Source organism: Staurois parvus, unplaced genomic scaffold (genome assembly GCF_062004578.1).
Source record: "Staurois parvus isolate SC_StPar_1 unplaced genomic scaffold, SC_StPar_1.0 ptg000092l, whole genome shotgun sequence".
In the NCBI taxonomy this organism is placed as follows: domain Eukaryota; kingdom Metazoa; phylum Chordata; class Amphibia; order Anura; family Ranidae; genus Staurois; species Staurois parvus.
The window spans coordinates 1,610,924-1,624,962 of NW_028317888.1; the positions used below are offsets into that span (position 1 = coordinate 1,610,924).

Genomic DNA, 14,039 nt, shown 5'->3' on the forward strand with positions numbered 1-14,039 from the left:
TCCTCTAAGAATAAGTGTCCACCAAGGGATGAAGGATTGTCCTTTTTCATTCCACTTGGTATACTGCAAAATAATATTTGACCAGTGAGATGGTTAGAAGGTGAAGGTTACCTTCCATTCCTGGTAGGAGTTCAGTAAGGAGCTCTGGAAAGTAAATGCAGGTGGGAGAGTAATCCGAGACTAAGAGCCCCCCTCCCTACCTCAGAGTCCCCCTGAGCCTGACAACCTTCTCTTCCCTCAAAGCCCTGCTCCCCACCAACCCTATCCTACCAGATTCCTTCAGCTACTCTACCCCCTCAAAGCCCTTGAGCTCCACTACCCCTTAGGGGATCTAAAGTCCCTCATCCTCAGTAACCCCTGAGAGACCCCTCAGCTCCTCTACTTCCCTCAGACCCCTCAGTATTTCCCTCCCTTTGACACCAATGATGGAACATATTCTTCATGGCCGGCTGGGGAATGTTTTCTTCCTCCTGAGCAGCAATGTAAGGGGCTCTATGCTCCATACTCCTGACCCCGGCACTCCATCATTGTGTTGGCTGCATAGTGTAATGATTGCCCATTGGCTGCCTGTGTAGTGTCATCATTGCCCTTTGTAGGCCATGTATGGTCAGGATGGTCCTTGTCTTGTCTATTTATTGTCAGTGCTGTTTGTTTAGAGGACCATATTACTAGAATTTATCTCCACAATGAGGAGAATGTTCCGGCCCCGGAAGTGGGGGAATGTTCTGCCCCTGAAGGGGTTCATCTGGGTTCCCACATTATATATGTGTATCATCATCTGCTGGAGATAAAAGACGTCACAGTGACTATGGAGGAAGAGGACAGACATGACTATGGAGGAAGAGGACGGACGTGACTATGGAGGAAGAGGACGGATATGACTATGGAGAAAGAGGATGGATGTGACTATGGAGGAAGAGGACAGACATGACTATGGAGGAAGAGGATGGACATGAGAGGGGTTACTGGGTGTAAATAGGAAATAACATCTTATTACCTCCTCTGCTGCCACTTCCACCAACATCTCCTTGCCGATTTCTAAGGTATGGAACTTTCTGTCTTTATTCCAGATGACTACCTGACATCACTTCCTGTCTGTACCTGACATCACTTCCTGTCTTTCATAGAGACTTCCTGTCTGGGTAGAAGTGAGATCCCCACCTTGTGGAGCTCAGAGGAACTGCGGCCCCGAGAAGCGTCTGGTAGTGTGACCCCGGCCTTGTGCTGGGTGTGTATGAACTGTAGATCCTTATAGAGGGGTCACCTCCACTCCCACCAAGGGGGACAGAAATATATGACTGCTCGGGGGAGGGGTTTTGGCCCCTTTGATTTTTCAGTAACATTGATTGCAGATTTAGTCCTGTAGAACATCTGGTATATGGATACAAAGCCCCCCAGCCCATAGAGAAGTCCTGTCTGGGGAGAAATGAGATCACCATCTTGTGGAGTTCAGAGGAACTGCAGCCCAGAGAAATGTCCCCTAATACCCATTCCTGCATTGTATCTACCTTACAGAGATACCAGGGAAGATCAAAAAGAACTAAAAAATGTAAGAAACAATAAACCTAACTCTTATGCAACCAACTGTTTATATAATATATTTTACTACAGATAGAAAAGTTTTAAAGAGATAGAACACAGGATAAAAACAAAGGTATACCTAATAAAACAGAGACCTCCAAAACAGATCTATTTGGGTAAAAAAAAGGCAAAAATACATCCTAAAGTATAAAAATATCTATCAATCCACTCATAATGAAGATGTTAGACATAAATGACAAGGATGTAATGGTCACAGAGGAATGGTGGTGGAGATCTCTCACAGTAAGAACACTTCCTTGAATGGTTCTATAAATAAAGAATGAATCCTGGAGGGAATAAAGCTGTAAAGCAATAAATAATATATAAACTGGGCCATCCACTTCATCCATAAAGACATTGTGATTGAAGATCTTCTAGATCACATAGAAGGAGGACTCATCCATGATTTCATACATTTGTTTGGAAGGATAGAACAATCCTCAGAAGGGAACATGTAGGATGACAGGAAAGGCTCCTGACTGGTGAGATCCTCCAAACATAATGATGACATCCATGAACTGGAGCGAGCTCGTTGGGGTGATAAAGCCAATCTGGAAACACTGTGTAGACGTTCTCCAAGAACTCAGCACACTCCAGGTGTGGAGAAAGTCTCCAGGTGGGTTTAGCCTGTCATTTATCATAGGTAGAAATGTCCACACATGGACTTCCACAGGGACCCCGAGACTACATATAGAACCTGTACAGTGTCCCCTGTAATGAATTGCTTCCCCCCAGGCCTATAGCAGAATGACAGCTGAGCGGGATCTCTCCCATCCTGGGAGGACATCATATGAAGTCCTCCAAGTCTAGTGGTTCTGCTGTATCTTGATATGTCACCTGCTGTGTCCACCAGATGACAGATCATTGTACCAGGCCAGCCCAGTACCATGTGATTGCTATGACCAATCACAGTGATCACATGACAGTTGTACACAATGAATGGCTTTCATTCATAGCCATCCATTGTGTACTATTGTGATGGTCTCTGTGATTTGTCACTGGCTCACTACCTCTACTGGAAATTTATTCCAAGCATCAACTACTCTTTCAGTAAAATAATACTTTCTGAGATTAGTTGTGAACTTTCCTCCAGTTAGTTGGAGGTCATGTCCTCGTGTTCTTCATGTTGGTTTCATATTGAAAATCCTGCCCTCCTGAACCTTCTTCACTCCCTTGTGAGGTCTCCAGAACTGGACACAGTATTCTAAATGAGGTTGCTGGTGACCCCTCTAGTGATAGAAAGATCTATATAGAGGAATCAGGACCTCCTTCCTCCTGCCGGTGACCCCTCTAGTGATATAAAGATATATATAGAGGAATCAGGACCTCCTTCCTCCCACCGGGAACCCCTCTAGTGATAGGATCTATATAGAGGAATCGGGACCTCCTTCCTCCTGCCGGTGACCCCTCTAGTGATATAAAGATCTATATAGAGGAATCGGGACCTCCTTCCTCCTGCCGGTGACCCCTCTAGTGATATAAAGACCTATATAGAGGAATCGGGACCTCCTTCCTCCTGCCGGTGACCCCTCTAGCGATATAAAGACCTATATAGGGGAATCGGGACCTCCTTCCTCCTGCCGGTGACCCCTCTAGTTATATAAAGATCTAAATAAGTACCCCAAATCCTTTTCTTCTGAAGTGCTGTCAAGCAACATAACCCCCATGTTGTATTCTCTCAAGGGATTATTTTTCCCTAGGTGCATTATGTTACATTTAGAAACATTGAACTGCAATTTCCACTTCTCTGACCAATTATCCAGCAATGCCAAATCCTGTCCATGTTACAGACACCTCCAGGGATATCCTCCTTATTACACACCTTGTGTGTCATCAGCAAAGAGACATCCCCTTACCCAACAACCCTTTACATCCCCTTACCCAACAACCACTTACATATAGATTACATAGAACAGCTCCCAGTACAGAACCTTGGGGTACACCACTAGTGACTGGTCTCTGTTCTGAGTGAACCCCATTTACAACCACACTCTGGTATCTCTCCTTTATCCAACTGCACATCCACTGAACCCCCCAAGGGTTAAGTCCTAGCTTGTCCAACTTCTGTATTAGATCATTATGTGGAACTGTATCACATGCCTTGCTGGAATCAAGATATTCTATGTCCACAGCACCACCCTGGTCCAAAACATTGGTGATATAGTCAAAAAGTCGAATCAGATGAGTCTGCCATGATCTGCCCTCAGTAAAGCCATGCTGCTTTGGATCCAGCAAGTTGTGTGTTTCTAGATGATCAATGATCCTTCCTTTCAGGAGTGATTCCATTAACATGACTACCACCGATGTTAGACTCACTGGCCTGTAATTGCCGGCTTCTACCTTGCTGCCCTTCTTGGATGGAACACACTGTGCACTCCATTACATGAACAACATTGGGAGTGCCGCAATCATCATCTGATCAGGATACAAAGGGGTATGAGCCAATCATAGATCAGCAGGTGCCTACAGGTTACCACCCCACAGGGTTATAAGCCATTGTAGATCAGCAGGTGCCTACAGGTTACCACCCCACAGGGTTATAAGCCAATTGTAGATCAGCAGGTGCCTACAGGTTACCACCCCACAGGGATATGAGCCAATTGTAGATCAGCAGGTGCCTACAGGTTACCACCCCATAGGGTTATGAGCCAATCGTAGATCAGCAGGTGCCTACAGGTTACCACCCCACAGGGTTATAAGCCAATCATAGATTACCAGGTTGGCGGAACTGTTCTGGGCTCACAGAATAAAACAGGCAGGCCTGAACTTATCATCTCTACATGGACATGCTGGAAGCCATTTTGTTCTGTATATTCTATTTCATGGATTCTGAACACAGATTCTAAGAGCATTCCAAGGTGGTTACAGCTTATGTTCCCAGGTTATAAATCTGGGGGGAGGTATGGTGGGATCAGACGGCTACAAGATGAAGACTAGACATGACACCAAGTGGTAAGATAAATGGATGAGTCCATGTCTAGATTGAACAAAGGACACAAGAACTGGTCACAATGATTATTTCCCATGATCCTCTGGAAAGAGTGCATATTATACCTTACATTGTATATGGTGTTATTATTATGTGACAGGAATATCTGATCCAACAATGTCACTTGTATTATTATTAGTATTACATGAAGTGAATGCTTGCTTACTTATGTTATCCAGGTTTATATTACTATATTCCATTTCCACATACATATATTTATATGAAATGGTTTAACAATGAATACATATTGATATATTGGGGATATTCTGTTTGTAACATTATAAAGTATTAGTTTGAGTTCATTGTATGACAACGTTGTTATGTTACAGAAGACGTGAGATAAGAAGTCTCAGTATAATGACCTCATCTTTTTGTAGGATATTTAGGTAGATTTTTCTTCTCCAGAATCACTTAATACATTATTTGCGGTGACTTTGGTACAAGTTTGTCTGAAACCAACCCGTCAGAAAAGCCGTTATCTGGTAATGTAGTGATGTCCTTACTAGACAAGGTTAAAGGTCAACCCTTGTCATGTTGCAGAAGACATGTCAGAGAAACCCAAATCCTTCCCAATCCTATACTGCCCCCTATATTCCGATGATGTCAAACAGTAATACCGGAAGTGCATGGGCCGCCATCTTGGTATAGGATCATCACATATCCCAATAGAGATTTCACCCTGCAGTGTCCCAGGTGGACACTTTTAAATATGAGTTCATTATTATATTATTTTTATAAAGGTATTTTTTTTGGCAATATTACACTATTTGGAGTGTTCTTTTCTATGATATGGAGCGGAGTTGGAGAGTTTTAAAGAGCTGAGGGTGGTGAGCAGTTTGTACCAGTATACCTGCCTGGGTTAAAAGGGGAAAAATTCAGTATGACCTGGGATGCAGGACAAACCTGAAGGTGAGGGCAATAGTGTGTCCGGGGTGTATGCACACTGAAGGGTGACACAAGAGCCCTTCATCTGGATGTGAATGAGCAGGAATGTGATCACTGGTTATCACTTGAAGCACCGTGCAGGTAAAGGCACAGATCACTGTAATTTTGGAGGAGTATTGGACGGTGGATTGTGAGCACTGTATATAAAGGACTTCCCACGTTGATGCACATGAAGGACTATATTATGTGGAGGTGATTGGTCACTTGATAAATATGGTTTAGAAGATATATGGTTATATACTGAACAAAATATATATACGTGAAAAACAGAATGATTGGCCACATACAATAGTGTCTAAATCATATATAAATAATATATGCCATAAGTGAAAAAGACAATATCAAAAGTCAAAATCCAATATGGCCACTGCGTCCGGACATGCGTCACCAGGAAGTAGACTTCATCAGGGTGAAGTCACGACGCACGTGACGCAACGCGTCGGTTTGTCTACTTCCTGGTGACGCATGTCCGGACGCAGTGGCCATATTGGATTCCCCCAGGTGCATGCATATCTACCCACAGGCTGGGAAAAACGTTTTTTTATGGAGAGGAGCATGTGAGTGGAAAACTTTGTAACTTTATACTTTGCCTATTAAATCTACTACACTATGGAAGGCTTTCTTGTCTTTTTATGAGTTGCATAAGAGAGGAGGAGGAATAAGGAGTCTGCCAGAGGAACACACCACTGAGGTGGTAACTGCTTTGGGGCCCTGTGTGGGTCGAGGAAGGGAGGTGAGCAGGCATTGCTGCCATTTGAAGGAGAGTACTTGCACTTAGAAGTGGAGATCACGTGTGTGTTCCAGCCAAGCACAGTCACATGCATGGAATATTTTTTCACTTTTGATATTGTCTTTTTCACTTATGGCATATATTATTTATATATGATTTAGACACTATTGTATGTGGCCAATCATTCTGTTTTTCACGTATATATATTTTGTTCAGTATATTTGATATATGCACTATATATTAAGTTTTATAATGTGTGTTATTTAGTTATTTTGGTTGACACTATTTGTTCTTTCCACTAGAGAGAGTCAACACACATTTTTTATATATAGTGGTCACTTTGATTTAAAATTACACTATATGGAGATACATGATTGTATTCATGTAATACAAGCGCTTCACTAATTTTAATTTTTATTTTTGCACTTATTGGTATCAGTTAAGTGACAGCAGCTGTATTTTGTTAAATATTCCCATGAGCGCAGGAGGATCCCTTACTATTTTGGTTATATACTAATACATGGGATATAGGATATAGGTGTCAGGTAACCACGCACATCTATGCACATACGTTTATCACTTCTGACACAAGGTTTTGCACATATTGCATTGATTATACTCATTTGTATGTTCTATCTATTTATTTATATTATGGTATGAATACAGTTTGCTGATCATGCACATGTTTGCACATGCGTTCAACGCCTCACACTAGGTATTAGTACCACTGCATCTGATTGCTTCTATTTGTGTGCTGCATTTATATTCACTTACATAGAAGACCCTGTTAACACCCCTATATTGGAGGAAGACTATGCCCAAGAAGAAGACCTCCAATTATTAGTGACATCCAAATCTCAATTCAGTATTAGAGATGGATTACTGATAAGAACATCCAAAAATGGTGTCCAACAATGGGGGGTCCCCACTATATGTAGAGGACTCATGTTACAACATGGTCATGAAGCACCTACAGCAGGTCACCGAGGTGAGAAGATTCCCTACGAATTACTCCGGGATTTTGCTTTCTGCCCTCATATGTTGAAGAATGTTCAAACCTACTGTCAGGGTTGTCTAGTTTGTGCTCAGTTTCAGCCATCATGTCCAACTTCAGAAGAAGGGTTTCTCATTGCCATGGTCCAATTTGCAGATTGATTTTATTGGTCCTGTCACAAAATCATCTACAGGAAACAAATACATGTTGACAGTCACTTGTTTATTTACTAAGTAGGTAGAATGTTTACCGGCTCCCAATAATACCACTGAAACATGTGCCACGTCACTCATTAACTATGTATTTTCCAGACTTGGTCTTCCTCAAAGGATTGATTCGGATCATGGCAGACATTTTACAAGTGAGGTAATGTCTAAGATGTGGAAAATTTCAGGTGTCAAATGTAAGTTACACATTGCCTATCGTCCAGCATCCAGCAGAGAAGTAGAGTGCTATAACCAGTCAATCATCAACATCCTGAAGAAATTCATGAAAGAATCAGGTAAAGACTAGGATATGACGTTACCTTTAGTGCTCGTGGCTATTAGAGCCACTCCAAGTACCGCAACCAAGATGTCACCATTTGAGTAGATGATAGGTAGGAAAATGTACTTCCACAACTTCTGTTGTATCACACATCTGACCATAACCTGATCAATGCAGCCACGACACATCAATATGTTGAAAACCTTCGACAGAACCTACAACATGATTTTGCCTTTGCACAGAAGAATCTAGAGAAAGCCGTGGTAAGCAACAAAACGTATTACCATCTCAAAACTACCAAGAAGGAGCATAAATTATAAAATGTATTTATACAACTGTGCTCCAGATAGAGTCAAGGAAAAGAAATGTCTTCCTTCATGGAAAGGTCCGTATACTAATACTGACATTTCACCTGTGGTATATAAAATAAGAATTGTCATAAATGGTGATTGTGTGGACAAATGGGTTCATATTAATCGATTCTGTGCTTGTCATCCTAGGGCTCAACTGAGAATGATGCAAGGTAATGCAGAAGAAGATTTTGTATTTGTACCATAAGAGAATGTTACTATAATGATTGAACATTCTGATGTTTTTCTCTCAACATCCAGATGTTCATATCTCAAGTCCTATGCAGTTTTATTGGACATACCAATTACAGCACAATACCATAATAATGTGGCCAATCAGTTAATATCCAGCATAGCTAGAAAATGTAAATAATGAATTGATAATACATTACTTGATATATATTACTAGATTTTGTTTTCTCCAGAATCACTTAAAGTGGTTGTAAACCCAAATACTAAAAATTACATTTTTCCATAAATGAATACATTTTAATGTAAACATACATACAGCTGTGAGTGTACCTCAGAAAAATGCTCCTTTAGCTTGTCTCCGCCCTCCAAAATCTGCTGGTCCGTGGGCGTGGCTTAGGACCAGAGAATAGTAGGCGGAGATGTGATGTCACACAATCCCCCAGTTATACCCCCTCCAGCCTCAGCTCAAGAACAATCACTGGTGCTGATGAGTGCTGAGTTGTGGATCTTGTGAAGGCAGAGACCAGCATGGAGAGGACACCCCCTCCCCCACCCCTTGCAGTGTATTACATGGAGGCTCATACTGGTCTCATCCTCAGCACAGCCTGTCACTCACAGGAGAAGGGGAGTGGTGACACCATATTTCTGCTGGTGTCAGATTTATTCAGCTCAGAAGATCAGGTGGGATTTCTGGAGAAAGGGATTGCTTCAAGATACCAGACTAAGCTGAATGGCTCAGTAAAGGTAAAATCTACCCAACTGCAGGATTAGACTGATTTGTGTTTTTTAGGTTTACAACCACTTTCAGTAATACATTATTAGCAGTGACATGGGTACCAGTCTGTGTGACACCAAACCTGGCAGAAAAGCAGTTCTCTCTAATGTAGTCATGTCCTTACCAGCCGAGGTTAAAGGTCAACCCTTGTCATGTTCCAGAAGACGTGTCAGAGAATTCCTCATCCTATACTGCCCCCTTCAGGTCACTGAAATCAATTAGTAGAGAAAATAGCACCTAGTCTGACGTCATTGTGAGGAGAGATAACCTTTGCCCGCCTAGGTTTTATTTGGAGGGATAAAAGTAAGAGACGGACAGAGAAGAGGACACACATCACAAAACAAGACCTCACAAGACAGGAGACAAGGGGCAACAGACGGACACAGACACCCCCTGAAGTGAGCGCACTGAAAGCTGACATCACTGACACCATACAGTCCATATTGGGAACTAGAACTTTCATTTTCCTCAGATAACTTGTACTCCCCTTATATCTCCAGATACATTGTTTAGTCCGATAACGGTTCTGGTGAGCACAGGAGGGGATGTGACGTCATTTTACCTGCAGTATAAATTATTATCATTTCCCTCCTCTGGGGAAGATTGATTTTACATATCCCTGAAGCTGATTCTGGCTTCTAGTCAATGGTTTATCCGGATGTATACAGTATATATATGACAAGGCAGACTACTTCATGTAACATTACATCTTCATCTCAGATTGTAAGCGGATTGGATTGGCCTGTGTATGGGATTCCACATCAAGTCATGGCAAGGTACACGTTGAGCGTTGAATATCTGGGTGTAGAGAGATCACGGGGGGGATTTGTATATCTGTTGTCACATGTTGCTGAGTTACTGATTTCTTACACGACATTTCCAGACAGTTGGATGTAATTCATTAATATTTGGCAGTAATTGCTGGCTTGTATTTCTCCCCATTATTGTGGATTAGATCATTGTACTGTTATCTTGTATTGTTTATTATTTATCATCACCTATTAGATTTCATCCCCATTTTGTACTGATTTATATTATTAATAAATATATATTTTTGCACATTATTGCGTTTTATTTTGTCTTCCAATTATCACAAATACAGAACTGGGATGTCGGTTACTTTGTGAGAATTAGTAGGGAATCTCCTTCATACCAGATCCCGCCTGTTTCCATGAATTGTATACGGATTATTTCCTCACAGATAAAGTTCTGACAATTTGTACCGTTCTGGTGTTTTTGGTCCTCAGAAATGAGATCTGCCGTCATCAGACATGATGGATTTTCAGACATCTATCCCATAGTTTGTAGACTCTATAACTCTCCTACACACTGAATCATAGACACTGATTGGGGTTATTGTACCCAAGAAATGGCGCAGAATACACCTTTGTCTACATTTATAAGGAAAGACCATTTATTTGTAAAAACAAGAAAAATGGTAAAAAGTGGTGTTTAGTACCACCAAAATAAATATCTATTTGTGTGAAAAAATTACAAAAATATAATTTAGGTACAATGTTGCATGACTGTGTAATTGTCATTCAAAGTGTGAGAGCGCTGATAGTTACCAGTCGGCCTGGGCAGGAAGGGGGGGAAGTGTCCGGTATACAGGAGGTAGAAATATTTATTTTTAAACAGGCCTCTAAGTGTTTGTGAAATCTCCCACCACAAAATGTACTCAGCCAATCACAGGGCAGGACTCCATTTTTATTCTTCTCCTGCTATCAATGGAGAACCCGGTCCCACACTTCATCCATGTCTTTGGGGACCTCTGATCTCCTTATGAACTGTTTCTTCCATGATGAAGATCAGCCATGGAGTATATCTGAGGTGTATATCAGGGTGTGCTTCTTCCTCACATGAGAGCTGGGATGTCCAGCAACATTCATCTGCAAGACATTTCCCGCACTCAAGGCACTAATACACCTCCAGGGTTGTGTGGGACCGCTAATATACAGGAAGACAGGACTTCAGTGAGGAACATTTCCCTCACTCAGGACAGGAAAGTGGCTTCTCCCTGTGTGAGATCGCTGATGTCTGGAAAGATGCCAATTCCGTGAAAAACATTTCCCACACTCAGGACAAGAATATGGCTTCTCCCCCGTGTGAGATCTCTGATGTCTGTAAAGACTGGACTTCTGTGAAAAACATTTCCCGCACTCAGAACAGGTATATGGCTTCTCTCCTTTGTGAGATCTCTGATGTGTGTAAAGATTGGACTTATCAGAAAAAGATTTCCCGCACTCAAGACAGGAATACGGCTTCTCCCCCGTGTGAGATCTCTGATGTATGGAAAGATGAGACTTGCATGAAAAACAATTCTCGCACTCAGGACAGGAAAACAGCTTCTCCCCTGTGTGAGATCTTTTATGCACATTAAGATGGGATTTATAACTGAAACATTTCCCGCACTCAGTACAGGAGAAGCTCTTCCCTGTTGGAAGGCCGGCCCGGTCCCGCACAGTCTGAGGTTCCTCAGGATATGAGGAATCTGATGGTCCATCTACACTGGGTGGTGCCGGATGGACATTGGAGGGAGCCGGGTTTTCTCCTGGACTATACTGTGTGATGTCCTCATCTTCTACTTTCCAGTCTGGAGACAAAGTGAGACAATCCTCGGAGGTTTTCCTCATCTCCCGGCCATGGACTAAAATACAAAGACAAAGAGGATTACTAGACAGGAGCTGATTGGTTCCCCCAAACCAGGACTCCACCCACATCAGGCAGCTTGGTCTCTGAGGAGCTTACAATTCCACCCTCAAGGGAACTAGGAAATGGCTCCTCTGATCTCCTACCAGGTCATTTCTTTATTCATGGACCTTAGTCAGAGAGTAAGGAAATAATGATACATAAATTGTGTCTGCAGCACAGAGACAGTCATAGGGTTCTCTGACTCTGGATGGAGGGACATTGGGGGGAGGAGCTGTGAGGTCAGTGTGATGTCATAGGATTCTCTGACTCTGGATGGAGGGACATTGGGGGGAGGAGCTGTGAGGTCAGTGTGATGTCATAGGATTCTCTGACACCAGAGGTCAGAGAGTGAGGATGGGGGGAGAACAACCAAGATGAAGACTGGACTGATCCTGAAGACCACCATCATTGGGGTATTGACTCCTCCCTCATTATCACTTTCTGTTTAAGGGTCCAAAGTTGGAGGATGTTATCACATTATTATCACCATGTAAAAGTCTGTGCTCCAATCACATCATCCGATATGTCCAGCAGGGAGGAAATGGGGGGGGGAACAGAAGTAAGGCCGATGTAATGTACAACTTATATAGGATGCCTAAGGTTTGAACTATATAATATCAGAATGATGCAACGTACAAGAGTATATAGTGCAGGGGACAGGAGTATGTAATGTACAACATGGAGTATATAGTGCAGGGGTCAGGAGTATGTAATGTACAACATAGAGTATATAGTGCAGGGGTCAGGAGTATGTAATGTACAACATAGAGTATATAGTGCAGGGGTCAGGTGTATGTAATGTACAACATAGAATATATAGTGCAGGGGTCAGGACTATGTAATGTACAACATGGAGTATATAGTGCAGGGGTCAGGAGTATGTAATGTACAACAAAGATTATATAGTGCAGGGGTCAGGAGTATGTAATGTACAACATGGAGTATATAGTGCAGGGGTCAGGAGTATAATGTACAACATAGAGTATATAGTGCAGGGGTCAGGAGTATGTAATGTACAACAAAGATTATATAGTGCAGGGGTCAATAGTATGTAATGTACAACATAGAGTATATAGTGCAGGGGTCAGGAGTATGTAATGTACAACATAGAGTATATAGTGCAGGGGTCAGGAGTATGTAATGTACAATATAGAGTATATAGTGCAGGGGTCAGGAGTATGTAATGTACAATATAGAGTATATAGTGCAGGGGTCAGGAGTATGTAATGTACAACATAAAGTATATAGTGCAGGGGTCAGGAGTATGTAATGTACAACATAGAGTATATAGTGCAGGGGTCAGGAGTATGTAATGTACAACATAGAGTATATAGTGCAGGGGTCAGGAGTATGGAATGTATAACAGAGTATATAGTGCAGGGGTCAGGAGGATGTAATGTACAATATAAATTATACAGTGTAAGAGTCAAAAAGTTAGGAGTGTATTATCCTGTGCCTCTAATTAATGAATAGTGCAGACATATACCATACAATGTGATAAGTTATATACTATTAAAACTAGTTATAATATATAAATATTAAACATTATTTCCGACATCTATGGAAGTCACAATTAGACACCGCTATATACAGAGACAGACAATCTAACTGGGTGGGGTAAGTGGTACAAAAGGTAATAAGTGTGGGGAATGAGCTGATGGAAGAATTAAAAGTTTAGTTGTTAGTTGGAGGTGTGATAGACTTCCCTGAAGAGATGAGTCTACCTATGATATATTACAGACTAAATCCACCTGGAGACCTGATACAAGTTACATACGTAGTCTTAGGGGTCACTGAGGAAGTCCATGTGTGGGCATTTCTACCTATGATACACTATATTGCCCCAAGTATTGGGCGGCCTGCCATTCCACGCACATGACCTTTAATGGCCCCCCAGTCTTAGTCCATAGGGTTCAATATTGAGAGTTGGCCCCGCCCTTTCCACGCACATGACCTTTATTGTCCTCCCAGTCTTAGTCCGTAGGGTTCAATATTGAGTTGGCCCCGCCCTTCCCACACACATGACCTTTAATGGCCCCCCAGTCTTAGTCCGTAGGGTTCAATATTGAGTTGGCCCCGCCCTTTGCAGCTATAACAGCTTCTACTCTTCTGGGAAGGCCGTCCACAAGGTTTAGGAGGGTGTCTATGGGAAGGTTGGACCATTCTTCCAGAAGCACATTTGTCAGGTCAGGCACTGATGTCGGGGGAGGAGGCCTGGCTCACAGTCTCCACTCTAAGTCATCCCAAAGGTGTTCTATGCGGTTGAGGTCAGGACTCTGTGCAGGACAGTCAAGTTCCTCCACCCC

The 14,039-nt window shown here is 42.3% G+C and overlaps 1 protein-coding gene across 1 annotated transcript in view; it reads right to left on the reverse strand.

Annotated features, from left to right (window-relative positions):
* The window catches only part of LOC149468109 (uncharacterized), a 146,953-nt gene extending 139,609 nt beyond the window's left edge, over positions 1 to 7,344 (reverse strand). Inside the window, exon 1 of the mRNA XM_089670675.1 lies at positions 7,220 to 7,344. Coding sequence (XP_089526801.1) covers positions 7,220 to 7,344 — 125 coding nt within the window. The remainder of the gene's footprint in view (positions 1 to 7,219) is intronic.
* Between the last annotated feature and the right edge of the window lie 6,695 nt (positions 7,345 to 14,039).